Source organism: Equus przewalskii, chromosome 11 (assembly GCF_037783145.1).
Source record: "Equus przewalskii isolate Varuska chromosome 11, EquPr2, whole genome shotgun sequence".
Lineage (NCBI taxonomy): Eukaryota > Metazoa > Chordata > Mammalia > Perissodactyla > Equidae > Equus > Equus przewalskii.
In genome coordinates this window covers 26,944,326-26,960,411 of record NC_091841.1, presented here as the reverse complement: position 1 = coordinate 26,960,411, position 16,086 = coordinate 26,944,326, and the positions used below count along the sequence as shown (strand labels likewise).

The 16,086-nt window shown below is 59.6% G+C and overlaps 1 protein-coding gene across 4 annotated transcripts; it reads left to right on the top strand.

The window, feature by feature from the left end:
- Positions 1–185: 185 nt before the first annotated feature.
- On the top strand, positions 186–16,070 carry MAP3K11 (mitogen-activated protein kinase kinase kinase 11). Of its 4 annotated transcripts, none has more exons than XM_070565480.1 (10): positions 186–2,470; positions 6,780–6,960; positions 7,141–7,289; positions 7,406–7,581; positions 7,721–7,964; positions 8,489–8,602; positions 9,251–9,386; positions 9,475–9,566; positions 14,176–14,580; positions 15,204–16,070. In XM_070565480.1, the coding sequence occupies exons 1-10, from the start codon at positions 1,729–1,731 to the stop codon at positions 15,539–15,541; spliced, it is 2,577 nt and encodes an 858-aa protein (XP_070421581.1). In that variant the 5' UTR covers positions 186–1,728; the 3' UTR covers positions 15,542–16,070. The 4 variants fall into 4 exon arrangements, with proteins under 4 accessions (XP_070421581.1, XP_070421582.1, XP_070421579.1 ...); XM_070565481.1 differs by having other exon boundaries at positions 188–2,470; positions 15,228–16,070; XM_070565478.1 differs by having other exon boundaries at positions 1,220–2,470; positions 6,738–6,960.
- The last annotated feature ends 16 nt before the right edge of the window (positions 16,071–16,086 follow it).

Genomic DNA, 16,086 nt, shown 5'->3' with positions numbered 1-16,086 from the left:
TCGCCCCGCTTCTGCGGGAGCCGGCCCAAGGGGGAGGCCGGAAGCAGGAGCCGCGAGCCGCCAGCCTGCAGTGGCGCATGCGCCCGACGGGCCCAGTTGGGACCCGGAAAAGGAAAACCTTACGGCATGAATGCGCAAGCGCAGGGAGGTGATGGAGATAAAAAGCGGCGGAGCCCTGTGGGCGTGCGCAGAATCTAGGTGCAAGGGAAAAGATCCAAAAGTAGAAGCGCTTGAGCGCATGCGCACACCTAGGCAGCGCCAAGCTCGCGGAGACCCCCGGGCGGAACCGAAGGGATAGTTGGGTGGCCATTGGGTAACGGCGGCGTTAACTGGCGTAAAGCTCTCCCAGTGAGTTACAGGAGGCGGGGAAAAGGATGGAGGCGTGGACTCCCCAGGGGTAGGGCGAGAGCTCTCCGCCGCCGAAGCACGCCCCTCTTGGTCCGCCCTTTTAGTGCTGGACCTCAAACGTCATGACCGTCTCTCTGCCCAAGCGGCCTCTACTTCCGGGTCAGAGCTCAGACCTAGAGTGTAGAGGAAGACCCTCGAGAACAGGCAGGAATAGTCGAAATAGGAAAGCGTCGTCTTTCTTAAAGTGACAGGCTCAAGGCGATTGGGGGCAACCCAGCGGTTGTAAGGGACGCTTAGCTATTCTGAACCCTATCACGGGGCAGATTTCGGGACAACAGTCTCAGGTTTCTGCCCACTGGGGAAGGGGCGTGAAGAAGTGGATTGTTTCCCAGGTGAGGAGAGCCTTAGACGACCCCTTCCAAGAGCTTGAGGTGCAGCCAATTCCGTCCTCCTCCAGTCTTCGCCAGTGGAAAGCGGAGCTTCTGGCCCCTATTTCAGATATGAAGAAAATGAGGCACAAAGAGGATGGGTCACACAGCCCTGCAACTTCGTAGCCAAGAGCAGACTCCGGTTCGCCCCACTCCCAAGCCAAGTTCTTCACCCCATTTTGCTGATGCGTATGCAGAGGGCGGGGATGGCCCGTCCTTAGCAGAGACCAACTTCGACCCTAAACCTGCTGTGATGGGGCGTCGGGCCTACCTTTCCCCTCCTTCTGCCCCTCCTCGCCTGCCTACCCTGGAACTCCCCGGCCCAGCCGCCTGCAGCCTCTGGGAGGGGAGCGGTGCTACCCGCTCGCGTCATCTGATGCTGTTTCCTGCAGGAGGGAGAAGAGCGGAAAAAAGTGAAACTCCACCCTCCACCTCTGCCTCCCGCCCCCGGGGCCAAAGTACAAAGGGAGGAGGAAGAAGAGAACGGGGTTGGAGCCGTCGGGCTGAGGGAGCCGGGCCGGGAAGAGGCAGCTCGGCCCAACTAGGGACGCTCCAGCCACCCCCTGTGCAAAAAAACCTAACCGGAATCCAGGCGCTGCCCCTCGCTGGCACCACCTTACACTTGGCGGGTGCCAGAGCCAGGCTCCCAGGACTGCTCCGGAACTGAGGGACGCCCTGGCCCCTCCGAGCTAGCCATGGTGAGACGCCGGAGGCCCCGGGGTCCCACCCCGGGAGCCTGACCACACTGCCCTGGGGTGCCGTCCTCTAGAAGCCCGAGATGCGGGGGGCCGGGAGGCGACACTCCTGGCTCCCCAGAGAGGCGTGGGTCTGGGGCTGAGGGCCAGGGCCCGGATGCCCAAGTTCCGGGACTAGGGCCTCGGCAGCCAGCAGGGGTGGGGACCAGGGACACCCAGGGAAGGTCCCCCACACGCCCCAACGCCGGCTCCCAGCCATGGAGCCCTTGAAGAACCTCTTCCTCAAGAGCCCACTGGGGTCATGGAACAGCGGGGGCGGTGGGGGCGGTGGGGGCAGCAGCGGAGGAGGCTGGCCGGAGGGGTCCCCGAAGGCAGCGGCTTATGCCAACCCTGTGTGGACAGCCCTGTTCGACTATGAGCCCAGTGGGCAGGATGAGCTGGCCCTGCGGAAGGGTGACCGTGTGGAGGTGCTGTCCCGGGATGCAGCTATCTCAGGCGATGAGGGCTGGTGGGCGGGCCAGGTGGGCGGACAGGTGGGCATCTTTCCATCCAACTATGTGTCTCGGGGCGGCGGCCCGCCCCCCTGCGAGGTGGCCAGCTTCCAGGAGCTGCGCCTGGAGGAGGTGATCGGCATTGGTGGCTTCGGCAAGGTATACCGCGGCAGCTGGCGAGGTGAGCTGGTGGCTGTGAAGGCAGCTCGTCAGGACCCTGATGAGGACATCAGTGTGACAGCTGAGAGTGTGCGCCAGGAGGCCCGGCTTTTTGCCATGCTGGCACACCCCAACATCATTGCCCTCAAGGCCGTGTGCCTGGAGGAGCCCAACCTGTGCCTGGTGATGGAGTACGCGGCCGGTGGGCCCCTCAGCCGTGCCCTGGCTGGGCGGCGTGTGCCCCCCCATGTGCTGGTCAACTGGGCCGTGCAAATTGCCCGTGGGATGCACTACCTGCACTGCGAGGCCCTGGTGCCTGTCATCCACCGAGACCTCAAGTCCAACAACAGTGAGTTTTGGGGAGCGTGGTTGGAGGGTGGCATGGCCCAAGCACACACCCACTGCCAACTCTCAGTTGAGCCTACCTGGGGACCTGCTGAAAGCAGGAGCTCCTGCCCTAGGGGAGTTCCACTTGACCAGAGACCTTTGTGCCCCAGCCCCAGAAGGAGTCCTTGACCCCAGCTTACAGCTGCCAAGTTAAAAAGTTGGGATCGCTCAGGTGGGCCATAATCATTCTGCCTAGCCACGGCCACCACCTCAAGGGAGTAGAGTACTGGCTGCTGGCATTTCTCATCTCCCCTCCCCTACAGTTCACACTTGTGCTGTTGGTGCCCGGCTCTCCCCTCCACTTGTGGTGGGTAGCTCCTCTTGAACAGACGTCTCAGAGGCGATAGCCACCCTTGGTGGCCAAGGCTGGGACCAGGGCTGGACCCACCCCTCCCCTGGCTGCATGACCTCTAACGGGTTATTTCAACTCAGAGCCTCGATTTCAGATTCTGTAAAAAGGGAGTGACTGGGAGAGTGAAACCGTTTCATGGACTAGGGAAACCCTGGCATCTGATGCCCGGCGCGCCGTGGGTCCTCAGCTGTGGATATGGACATTCGAGGGCTGGATCGCCAAAACGGCCTCACCTGGCATCAGCACTTAGAGTGGGTGTGGTGGAGACTGGAGCAGTGAGGCACTCCATCTCCAGCCATTTCCGGCCCCACACGCTGCGCGGCATGGGCCCGAGACAAGCAAGTGACAGGTTTAGAGGGCTTCCTGAAGCAGGCAAGCTTCAGACCAGAAGAAAAGCAGGCAGCGTTCAGAGAGGCCCACAGTTGTTGGCAGGGCCTGATGAGAGCAAGGGTGAGGAGATAGGACCCAGCACAGCCATGGGGACAAGGGCTGAGTCTGCTGGGACCCAGCGTGCAGGCTGTAGAGCAAAATGAAGTACAGAGGGGCCGGTGGGGTTACAGGAGAAACATGGGCGGCTCTTGGAGGGGTGAGCATGGATATTTTGAGCCTCCTTGCTTGGGCTGGCCACAGATAAGGGGCTTGAGGGGAGCAAAACACCAGGACCCAGTGCCATGGAGTCAATGCCAGGGCTAGAGGAGCTGGGGAGGCCTGCCAGCCCTCCCACCCACTCCTCTCACCCATAGTAAGGGACAGTGGCCACCCCTCAGCCTCACTCCTGGACCCTAGCCATCTAGGGACCCCTACTCCCTGCCCCAGCCTGAGGGGGATTCCCCGAAGGCCCGGGGGGAGGGGACTCTGTCTTCTGTTTTTCCTCTAGTTTTCTTTCCAGAGAAAATGGAACAATAGCCCAGGCCCCTGCTCCCCACCCTCCCCACCGCTTCCTGCGTTTCCTGCTGCCCCTGAGCCGGCTTCCTGCCCCTGCTCCAGCCTCTGCTCCCTCCCCAGCCCAGCTGCCTGCAGGAGAGGAAAGAGCTGGGGGTGGGGGGTTTGTGGGAGAGGAAGGAGCCAGGGCTTATACCCCTACCCAACCCCCCCCATCCCCTGTGTCCTTCCAGAGTCTGGCTGGTGGTAAAGGGTAGCCAAGGTACCCTCAACCCCCCAAGCCTGGCCTCCCACCTCGCAGACCCCAGTCCTAGGCCCGGGGTGCTGTCTGCGGGATTGGGGGGGAGTCCCTGGGCTGGGGGTGCGCAGGCAGGAAACAATGGCGTGATTTTCCTGGACAATGGGGGCCTTGTGAGGAAGCCTGGCGGGGAGAGGAGGGGGAATTCTCCAGGCCCACGAGTCACAGGACTGACCAGCCAGCCCGGCCTGGGCCTGACCTCCCCTAATTCTCCCCCAAAAGGAGCCCCCCCGTTTGAGACCTGGCCCAGGCCTCCCAGAAAGGAGAAGTAGGGACCATGGCAGGGAAGCGGAAGAGGTGTGAGCAGCCTAAGCCACTCCCAAGCCCCACAGAGGCCAGCCTAGGAAGGGGACTGGGGACCAGGTCCCTTGTAGTGGCCAGGGAGCCAACAGTGGGGGCTTGGAGCCTGGGGATCTCTAGCCCCCTCTCCTCCAGGTGGCCCCTGACCACCCCAACCCCAAAGGGTACAACAGACCCCAGAAGAGCAACTCGGGTTGGGACAGATTCGAGGCACTTGGAAAAACGAGTGGGGACATGGATGTGAGGATGAAGATGCAGGTGTCAGATGGAGCTGGGGGCAGGAGGTGGCAGAAAGGCCACCAGTACAAAGAAGTCCTGAGACTTGGGGTGAGTTGCTGCCCCTCCCTGGACCTCAGATTACCTGACTGAAAGGGGGAGGCTGGCCTCCCAGCCTGAGATACTGGTGCAGAAAGGGCTTCTCCAGCCTGCGAGGTACCACAAGTGGCTAGAGACCCAGCCAGGAAGCAGCAGGGATTGGTCTTCAAGAGGATGGGTGGGTCCTGGCACCAAAGGAGACGGGAGTCCGTCCCTGACTCAAGCACACAGACCCCTCTGCCTGGTCCCACTCCAGCCACCTGCCCCCAGCCTACTGTGATTCTTTGGAACGACCTTGTATAGGGCTTCCTAAACAGGGTGGAGGCTGTTGTGAAGGGGGAAGTAAGTTGTGATAGAGGATGGAAAGGACGGAGTTGACACGAGAGATGTCAGTGGGCAGAATGTTTAGGACCGCTGGCATTTAGTAGTTGCTCCCACCAGATGTCAGACCCCGAGCCAAGGCCTTAGACAGTGTCATCTTGTGTAGTACTCAGGATGACCCTCAGAGGTGGGTTTTGTCATCATCCTTGACTTTATTTACTGTTCAGGACTCAGCCCCGGTCTGGCTCAGAGGAGAGGGTAGATGCAGGACCATTCTCTGAATTAGGAGAAATTGCAGGAAGATTTGCCAGGCACCGTGGGACGATGAAGGTGGTTGTTGAGGGCACAGGGCAGCTGTTGGGCAGCTGAATCGACTTCTAGCCTAGAACTCCAAACGTGGGAGGTGCCAATGGGGAGGGGGCAGCCGAGACAGCCCGGGGGCGGTGGCAGAGGTTCAGGAGAGGCCAGGCTCTGAGAGCATTGAAAAGGCTGAGGGTGGGGAGGCCCTGGAGGAAACAGCACAAGCAGCCAGAGGCCCCAGGAGCCAAGGACAGTGGGGAGGGGCTGGGCGGCAGTGCCAGATGCCCCCATGAGGCCCAGAGAACTTGGCCAGCAGCAGGAGCAGGGGTTGTGGCTTTCGGCCTAGAAAAGTGAATATGCTGGTTCTGCCACCTCCTCTGAGAAGTCTTCCCTGACTCACCAGGCTGGGTTAGGCGCCCATCCCCTCTGCCCCACCCCCAGTACCCTGTGCTGCCCTTATTCTGGTGCAGTGACCCCGAGCAGGACTGCTGAGAAGTGTGCCCAGAAACAACCCGTGTTCAGAAATGTCCTTGGCTTGGATGTCATTTCTCTGTGATGCCCTCAGCTCTACCCAGAAAAGCAGAGAGGCCCCTTCAGACTCTTGATGACTTTCTGATTTTGTCCTCTTTCTATTCCTCTAACACTTCTCTCATTTGAGCCATGTTTGTCTTGAGAGATCTGCAAGCTGTTGCTTCTCCTCTCTGTACAGAGTTTGGTGGCCCCATTTGGGCCAAAGCCATGAGCCCCTGCCAAGTCTGACCATCCACTCCTACATTAGCCCCAAGCTCCTCCTTTCTGGCCAAGACCCACTACTTTCTTAGACCCTCCCTTTCTCCTCTATCCAAAGGCATCAGCAGATAAGTCTTAGAGTCTTTCTCTCCCCTGGGAGTGGCTGCACTGGCCACCATGCGATATGGGTGCCAGGGGTCTGCGGTGCCTGCTGGGCCTCCTTCTTGCCAACGGTTTCCCGCCTGCTCCCCACTGAGGGAGGTTCTGATTCACACTCCTGCCTCAGCATAATGACAAGACATGGGTTTCTCTTGAAATCGGAGCCACAAAAGCTGAGAGGCTGCCATATTGCCAGTTTCTATTCACTCCAGTATTAGGAAAAAGTTACAGGACTGGCCTTGGAACCACACAAACCAGGTTGGAATCTCTGCTTTATTTGTGTATGACCTTGGCCAAGTCATTTCCCTGCTATTTCGTCATCTGTAAAATGGGGATAATGGTGTCTACCTCACAAATTTGTGTGCGTGTGTGTGGATGCTAGAGCTGAGTGTAAAAGGTCTGGCCTCTAGTTGTCCCTCCGTAAATGATTCCTGGCATTTTTATTTTTGTCTGATTCTACCCCAACCCCAGCTGTGAGCTCTGCAGGGCAAGATCACCTCAGTGCCCCCAGTGCCCAGCCAGGATGTCTGTTGGATGACAGTTTGCTCCCAGCTCTTCCCTTGTCCCCACCAGCTGAGCCTGGAGCACCCACAGTCCTGCCCTCCTCTTCCCCAGTTCTGCTGCTACAGCCCATTGAGGGAGACGACATGGAGCACAAGACCCTGAAGATCACGGACTTTGGCCTGGCCCGCGAGTGGCACAAAACCACGCAAATGAGTGCTGCGGGCACCTATGCCTGGATGGCTCCCGAGGTTATCAAGGCCTCCACCTTCTCTAAGGGCAGCGATGTCTGGAGGTGCGGCCTGGGTAGAGGCTGGACTGGGCCAGCTACGGGGCTGCAGAGGGCAGATGTGGCTGCCAAAATCTAGGGCTGGGCAGACAGGCAGAGCCCAGAGGGAGGGACCCTGGTTGCTTTGGGGTGAAATGGCAATGAGTGAGTAGAGGAGGGGACACAGACCCTTTGTCTCGCCCACAGCTTTGGAGTGCTGCTGTGGGAATTGCTGACTGGGGAGGTGCCCTACCGTGGCATCGACTGCCTTGCTGTGGCCTACGGAGTGGCAGTTAACAAACTCACATTGCCTATCCCATCCACCTGCCCCGAGCCCTTCGCACAGCTTATGGCCGGTAAGGGGACGGGGCAGGGGGTGGGGGTGAGGATGAGTGGAAGAGTTCCTTGGCCCAGGACACATCCACCCACGGACTCTTTCTTATTCTGTCCCTCCTCCACTCCGTGTCCCCAGACTGCTGGGCGCAGGACCCCCACCGCAGGCCCGACTTCGCTTCCATCCTACAGCAGTTGGAGGCACTAGAGGCGCAGGTCCTGCGGGAAATGCCGCGGGACTCCTTCCATTCCATGCAGGAAGGCTGGAAGCGTGAGATCCAAGGCCTCTTCGATGAGCTGCGGGCCAAGGAAAAGGTGGGAGGAGTCGGGGTCTCAGGGTTGGAAGGGAACGCCGGGAAGGAGTGTCTCCCCGATCTCCGTGGAGCAGAGAGTGGGGGTGGGCGCCAGGGTGCGTACTCGGCTGACCCCACCGCCTTCACTGTCCCGGGCCCAGGAACTACTGAGCCGCGAGGAGGAGCTGACCCGCGCGGCGCGTGAGCAGCGGTCACAGGCGGAGCAGCTGCGGCGGCGCGAGCACCTGCTGGCCCAGTGGGAGCTCGAGGTGTTCGAGCGCGAGCTGACGCTGCTGCTGCAGCAGGTGGACCGCGAGCGGCCGCACGTGCGCCGCCGCCGCGGCACCTTCAAGCGCAGCAAGCTCCGCGCGCGCGACGGCGGCGAGCGTATCAGCATGCCCCTCGGTAAGGGGCGGGTCCCAGCACGCCGCCCGCCATTGGCTGCGTGGCAGGGGGCGGGGTCAGGCCTGTGTGCCGGCCGCACTGGGATTGGCTTAGGGTGTTGGTGGGTGGGCCAGTGAGCTGAAGGCCGGGAGGGGCGGGACCAAGCGTGGGTTTTCTGTCTGTGGGCGGGTCCTGGCGGAAATGTTTGCAGGTCGGTCTGGGAGTGGCTGCGGCCGGGAAGGGGCGGGGCTCTTGAAAGTTCTGGGGAGGCCGAGGGGCGGGGCGGGCCGGCTCCCGGGAATCTCCTGCTCCGCCGCTCTCCTCTGGGTGGTGGAGTCCAGGCGGTGGCTTTCCTTACTGAGAGCCTGGGGCGCGGGAAGGCAGTGAGACTGGCCCCAGTCACACAGCCACCGTCCAGGCCCGATCCTTACACTGCCTGCGTGGCCGGGGAGCCGGCCCAGGGCGCCGGCGAGTTGGGATCCTGGTTGGGATCCTGGCTCTTCTTCCCCACAAACCTGCACCGTGCTTCCCCCTCTCAACCCCAGACTTCAAACACCGCATCACCGTGCAAGCCTCGCCTGGCCTGGACAGGAGGAGAAACGTCTTCGAGGTCGGGGCTGGGGACTCACCCACCTTCCCCCGCTTCCGGGCCATCCAGTGTAAGAAACCTCGCCTCCCCTGCCTTTCCCCACACCCGGTATCTTTCTGTCAAACCTTGTCCTCGGAGGTGGATCCCACCCACTATCTCCTCGTCTTCCTCCCCGCACCCAGGGTCCCTCTCCTATCCGTCTAGATTGTACTTTTCAGTTCCCCAAGCAGCATTTATTTTACTAATTTTTTTAGCCAACAATTGTATGACACTATGCACCACTCATTTTCCTTAATGCTTTGCTAGTGTTAGCTTAATTCCTCACACTTATCCTGTGAGGTAGCTATCATTAGTATTATTATCTCTGTTTTATAGATGAATAAAGTGAAAAAAGTAACTTGCCTAACGTCACATAGCTAATGAGGGGCAGAGCCAGAATTGGAACCCAGGCGGTTTGCCCCAAGGTCTCTACTAACTACCCAGCAGCAAATGCCAGCTGAAGGACTAAATGAGATGTCCTACCCCACTGCCAGCCCCGGGACCCAAACCCACCTACCCTGTCCCAGTTCTGTTCAGTTCTCTGTGGCCCAGAGCCCACTCTGGGAATGATACGGGGCCCAGCCTGCTCCCCTGCCCCTGGAGCTTGACTTTCATGATGGGAAGATGAGGATCAGGGCTCCTGAACTCAGCTCAGATTCTACTGGTTTTCCCCCCACAGTGGAGCCTGCAGAATCAGGCCAGGCGTGGGGCCGCCAGTCCCCCCGACGTCTAGAGGACTCAAGCAATGGAGAGCGGCGAGCGTGCTGGGCCTGGGGTCCCAGTTCCCCCAAGCCTGGGGAAGCCCAGAATGGGAGGTGAGTGCCTGAGTGCCCCCCACCCCAGCATCACCTGCTTCCCAACAGTCCTGAGACTCACAGAGCACAACTCTCCTCCTCTCCCCAGGAGAAGGTCCCGCATGGACGAAGCCACGTGGTACCTGGATTCAGATGACTCCTCCCCCTTAGGATCTCCTTCCACACCCCCAGCACTCAACGGTGAGTGGTGTGTCTCGCCCAAGCAGGCTCTTGCTGCACTCCTTCTGTGGGTACTATGGGGAGGCCTCAAGAAGCCAGCAGGCAGGGCAGATCATTCCTAGAACCCAGGTCTGGCCCATGACTGAGCTGGATACAGCCCAGACCTCAGAGGGCCCAGAGTCTGGTCCCCCTGTCCAGGCCTGGCCCTGTGGCAGCCACTGTGCCCTCAGCAGGCTCTAGGGAGGGAAGGAAGACAGGCAACTGTAGGAAGACAGGGATAGTAGAGGGGAAGACCCCCCATTTGCGACCCAAGGGAAGCTGGGCCCAGAGAGGGGAAGGAAACTGCCCCTGTGGAGTGGAGCCAGCCAGGCAGCTGTGCCACACTGTGCTTCTCAGAGTCCCTTCTGGGGAGCCCCAAGGAGGAGAAGAGGGTAAGAAAGCTGAGCAGGTGGGGATCCCAGGCCCATTCTCCCTGCCTCTGGAGCAGTTCTGGGCCTTCCTGTGCCCCATGATGATACAGTCCTGTGAGGGAGGTGCTGTTATCATCTCCACTTAGAGACGATGATGCTGCTGAGGCTCCGGGAGGTGAGCTTACCTACTAAAGGCCCCAGCTGAGCATTTGAACCAGAGATAGTTTGGCTCCCATGCTCATAGCGAGCTTGCTCGGAAAGGAAGCTCTCTTGAACAAGGGGTTTCTCTCCTATAAACTGCCTGGAAGCTAGGGGGTGGGGCAGCGAGTGGGGCTCCCATGTCAGAGGGATGAGGACTCAGCTCAGCTCTGCCCAGCATTGGTGAGGGCTAGAAAAGTGCAGCCTCCCTCGCTTATGGCTCTTTCAGAGTCCCCAGCTACACCTGCTTCTCCCAGCCAAAATATAGGGCCCGGCCTAGCTGCCATCAGAGCAGAGTCCTATTTGGCGAACAACTGAGCCTCGCTCCTCTCACCCCACCCAGCCCATCACCTCCGCCATTACCTAACCTGCTTTCAATAGTGGTAACAATTGCTAACGTTTATTAGGTTCTTTTTACATGCCAAGCAATACTGTGAGTGGGTACTATTATTAGCTCCATTTTATAGAGGAAGAAACTGAGGCACAGAAAGGTTAAGTGGTTTGATGTAGGGCACACAGCAGAACAGGGATTGGAACCCAGGTCTGACTCCGGAGGCAGGGCCCTGGACCCCCATCTGCTGCACCATTTGCTGCCCCAGCAGTTGCGTTGCCCCAAGCTGGCTGTGCTTCAGGCACTGAACTGAGAATCAGAAGGCCAAGGGGGCTGCCTGGATTCACCTGCTCTAGAAAGTACCAGGCCAGAAGGGCCAGTGGAGGATGTGAATCAGTCTTGTCGACCCAGGCATGTAGGTTGAAGCAGCGCTGACCATGGTCTGCAGATCCCCTTGGCCTTGCCTCTCTGAACAGGCACAGGGACACAAGCGTCTGGACCCCATCCTTCTCAAGCAGGGACGTCACCTGCTGCAGCCCAGCTGCTACCTGAGCACTTGGGTCCCCTAGCTCAAGCCCACACTCCAGTCACTATCTTGGGCCCACGAGAGTACGTGACCTTGACCTCCCAGCCACCTACAGAGTCAGAAGCCTGGCTGAGAATCAAAGAGGGCCCTATGAGATTGTCCCAGGCATAAGCCACACCACTGGGAAGCCCCATCTGTCGTCGTTCCCCCGCCCCCGTCCCACCCGGAGATTCTGGCCCCCAGGGAGCTGGTCACAGTGGATTGTATGTTGATGGTATAGTCAGTCTACACTGGGAGGATTCTTGCCCTGGAGCCACTAACTCCACGGGGGCCATGTCCTCTCCCTGAGGCCCCACAGAAGCGATTTCACCTTCATCTCTGGGTTAAGCATGCTTGTGCCGTTTTCTCCTAAATAACAGGGTTGCCAACTCTTACTGCCAGGAAGCTTAGAGGTGAATTCAAATCCTTGCCCAGTGACCTTGGGCAAGTCACTTAACTCTTGGAACCTCAGTTTCTCAGACCATTGTCTGCAGGAACCTCGTTCCACTCCTTTTGTGTACTGGCCTCCAGCTTCACTTCTTTTTGTCCCATTTCCCTTGCTTATTTTAAATATGTCTTTCCCTTGTTCTGTTTAAACTCACTATAAATTATCAGTTTCTTCACCTGTAAAATGACATAATAATGATAATCTTATGTGGTTGTTGCCAGGATTATAAGAATGGATTCTTCCATCAAACAGGTACTGATGCATTTCGTGAGCCAGGCATCAATGCGTTAGACACCCACAGTGGCCTGGGAAGGCTTCAAGAAGAGGAAAAAACTCTGGTTTTCCTCTACACACTACTCCACTTCTGACACCAAATATTCGAGATTTTTCCCCACATTGACCAGTTCTCTGGGCGTCCTACAATTCAGTTCACTCTGACACTGTCTACCTGGAGTTAGCGGCAGAGCCCAGAGGTCAAGGGCTCAGTCCCACAACACCGCTCCTCCCCACTGCAGATGCCAGTCACAAGTCCGGGGTGTCGTCTGTGCTTTTGACCAACCTCCCACGACCCCCTCCTCAGGTTTAATAATTTGCTAAACAGCCCCCAGAACTCAGGAAAACAGTTTACTTACGAAATTACCTGATTATAATAAAGTACACAGATCCAGAACAATCAGATGGAAGAGATGCATAGGGCACAGTCTGTGGGAAGGGGCACAGCACTGCCCTGCCCTCCCCAGGCACGCCACTCCCAGCACCTTGATGTGCTCACCAACCCAGCTCTCTGCACCCTTTCGATTAGGGTTTCTTTGGAAACCCTATTTCATAGACCTGATCGACTGATCCAAACACTGGCCACTGGGGGACAGAACTCAATCTCCAGTCCCTCTCGCCTCCCAGAAGAGGGTGGGGGCTGGAAGTTCCAACCCTCTAATCACCTGATTGGTTCCCCTGGCAACCAGACCCCATCCTTAGGGGCTGTCCAGAAGCTCCCTCATTCATTTGAACTCAGGTATGGCTAAAAGGGGTTCCTTGTGAATAACAAAAGACACTCCTCTCACCTTGATTGCTGTCACTTAGGAAATCCCAAGGATTTTAGGAGCTCTGTGCCAGGAATGAGATGAAGACCAACTATATATTTCTGATTATGAATCACACTATCACAGCTTCATGGAGGAGGTGACATCTCAGCTGGGTCTTGAATGGTGAATAAGGGATCTCTGTAAGCTGAGGTTGGACAGGTGTGCTGGGCAGAGGGAATAGTGTGTGCGCAGGTGTAGGGCTCACCAGACCTGAGGAAGAAGAAACCTGGCTGGAACTCAGACTGTTGAGAGCCAGGGAGTGCCCGGCCTGCATCCCCCGGGTCTGTGGAACCCAGTGCAGCTGCAGGACATGGGTCAGCAGATGTTTGTTGAATGACTGAGTGAATGAGGCTGGCAAAGCAGGTCAGAAGCAGCTCAGGAAGGGCCTGGAACTGATGGGAAGTTCTTAAGCATAGACTTGGCTGTAGCAGATTCGCATTTTATAAGGCAGTGGCCATGGGGATGGGGCGTGGGAGGGGTGGATGAGAGTCAGACCGGGTCAGGGTTGCGGCCGAGAGCAACCGCCCCAGTCAAGTCCTGGTTCATAGTAGAAGCTCAGTTTTCCCAGCTTTGCATTTCTTCCCCTGGACACCCAGCCCAGTGCTCCATTTCAGGCAGGCCCACTCCATGCCTGGCCCGAGGAGGAGGGAAGAGGCTTCGAAAGCCCGGCCAAGGAGCCTGGACTTTATTCAAGTGGCAACAGAGAGCCATGGCAGGTTCTGGAACCAAGGAGGGCCTGACAAGATTGGGGTTTGTGGGAGGCCATCACAGACCCCCCTACCTCCTCAGTGATGGGTTCCCCAGTCCCAGCCCAGGTGCTCTAGAGTGGAGTCAGGCCAACCCTAGGCCCACAAGTAGGACACGGATGTTCTGAAATCCAGAGCAAAGACTGGGGGCAACCGGTGGAGAGCAGAGGCTCTGCCGCCCCTGCCTGGAGTGAAGTCAGCTCCACCCCTCACTGGCTGTGCAGCCTTAGACAAGAGCCTTAACCTCTCTGAACCCCTGGCACAAACAACTGACCTCTCTGAGCCTCGGTTTCCTCATTTCTGGAATAGGCACAGTGATACGTCCCTCCTGGGGCTATTGTGTACGTTGCAGTTGACCTGTGTGGAAGCCACTGCTGGAGTAGCAGGTGTGCAGAAGGGCCAGGGCTGCCCAGCCAGGAAGACATGGGCCCAGGGCTGCAGTACCAGTCAGTGGGGCCAGCCGGGTCCCTGGGGCCCTGCAGATGCCCCTGGCTGGCCATTGAGGCCACTGAGGCCCACTGTGGTTTGACAGCTTGCCTCCTGGGGGGCTCTCTTTCTCGGTCCATGGGCCATCTCTCAGCTCCAGGGCGCCTGGCTGCTTCCCAGGCTTCCCTCCTGCTGGTTCCTCAGCCTGCACTGCCCTCCCCACACACCTGCTTCTGCAAGGCCAGCGTGTCTGTGCGTGCGTGTGTGTGCGAGATGGGCAAGGCAGGTGGGCTGGGGGAGCACCAGAGCCAAGAAAGAATGTTGGGAGCGGAACTCAGTTCTTATTCCACGGCCAATGAGAGGCCCCTTTGCCCCCCGCTCCCCGAGATGGCCTAACCTGTGTCCCCCGCGCCCCCACCGGCAGGTATCCCCCCGCGGCCGAGCCCGGAACCCGAGGAGCCACGGCGGCCCAGCCCCTCGGAGCGCGGCAGCAGCTCGGGGACGCCCAAGCTGATCCAGCGCGCGCTGCTGCGCGGCACCGCCCTGCTCGCCTCGCTCGGCCTGGGCCGCGACCTGCAGCCGCCGGGGGGCCCGGGCCGCGAGCGCGGGGAGCCGCCGCCAACGCCCCCCACGCCGCTGTCCACGCCGTGCGCAGCCGAGCCGCCCCCGTCCCCGCTCATCCGCTTCTCCCCCAAGACGCCCGACGCCCCCGCCTCCCCGCTGAGCCCCGACGCCCCCGGCCCGCCCACGCCCGCGCCCCTGCTGCTCGAGCTGGCTGTCCCCGCGGGCCAGCCATCCGCCAAGAGCCCCCGGCGCGAGGAGAGGCGCGGTGAGTGGCCGAGGCAGGCCTGCGCGGTGGCATGGCAGGGAGGGGCTGATGGGGTCATGCGGGGCAGTAAGGCGGGACGCAGCTGTCTGCTGGACCTCAAACCGGACCCTCAGGGCGCTGCGCACGGATTTAGGGAACTGAGTTCTAAGTTAAGACCCCCAGTGGCCAGGGGGTGAGGCCGGCCAGGCCAGTTGTGAAATAATAGAAGTGTAATAACAATGGTGACAACTATGATGACAGCACACTCCTACTGGTTGCTTCCTTGTGCCATGTACTGTCCTAGTGCTTTAGAGAGATTCACATTTAACTGTAACAGCCCTGTGAACTCGGTACTCCTGTCATACCCATTTTTTCGTTGAGGAAAGTTAAGGCACAGAGAGATCCAAGGAGTCAGGGCTCCCACCAGTAAGTGAAAGTGAGCAGAGCTGGGATGCATGCCCTGGCCGGTAACCACAACATAATAAACAGATGCACCATGGGGCAGAAGGGAATGAGGAAGTTACAAGTCAAGTAGCTCACTGTGCGGATGGGGAAACTGAGGCCCAGCGCAGGGCAGTGCGTCCTGGGAACACCCAGGAGTTGGTGGCTGTCTGACCCTGTGCCCCCTCCCCCATCCTTCATAGGAAGCACTGTCTCGCCCCCACCAGGGATATCTCGCTCTGCTCCTGGCACCCCAGGCACCCCACGCTCACCGCCCCTGGGCCTCATCAGCCGACCTCGACCCTCACCCCTTCGCAGCCGCATCGACCCGTGGAGCTTCGTGTCAGCTGGGCCACGGCCTTCGCCCCTGCCCTCGCCACAGCCTACGCCCCGCCGGGCGCCCTGGACCTTGTTCCCAGACTCGGACCCTTTCTGGGACTCTCCACCTGCCAACCCCTTCCGGGGGGGCCCTCAGGACTGCAGGGCACAGACCAAAGACATGGGTGCCCAGGCCCCATGGGCACCGGAGGCAGGGCCCTGAGTGGGCCAGGCTGCTCCCCCACGCTCCCGCTGCCCTGAAGGAGCCACAGCATACACTGGAACAGGAGCCGGGCACATCTCTGTAGTTGCCTTGGTTTCCCCCAGAGACCGCCCTCTTTGGGGATCAGGAACACTACACTGCACAGGAAGCCTTCACACTGGATGGGGGCCTGCACCCCCCACACACCTGCAACCTGTGGGTCCCCCGACTTACCTGCCCCACTGGGGCCCGACACTGTACCCAGCTGGTTGGGAGGACCAGAGCCTGTCTCAGGGAATTGCCCCCAGGGGTGGTGCAGGGAGGAGGGGAGGTGCAGGGGAGAGGGGCTGGCCTCAGCTGTCACCAGCACTTTTGACCAAGTCCTGCTACTGTGGCCCCTGCCCCAAGGTTCAGTGCCTGGACCCCCCCTGCCCTGGGGGTCATCTGGGGCCAGGGGTCTCTGGGTGCCTTCCTGCTGCCCCGGCCAGGGTTGGGGCCTCGGCCTCGGGATCCAATGAAGCCAAATAAACTCCCCAAGCTGTCTCCCCAAGCACAGCCTGTCACCT

Coding starts and splice junctions, on each gene's coding strand:
- MAP3K11 (XM_070565478.1), top strand. CDS start 1,729: ATGGAGCCCTTGAAGAACCTCTTCCTCAAGAGCCCACTGGGGTCATGG. Junction 7,965..8,488: donor GCGTATCAGCATGCCCCTCG/GTAAGGGGCGGG, acceptor TCTCAACCCCAG/ACTTCAAACACCGCATCACC. Junction 9,567..14,175: donor CACACCCCCAGCACTCAACG/GTGAGTGGTGTG, acceptor CCCCACCGGCAG/GTATCCCCCCGCGGCCGAGC.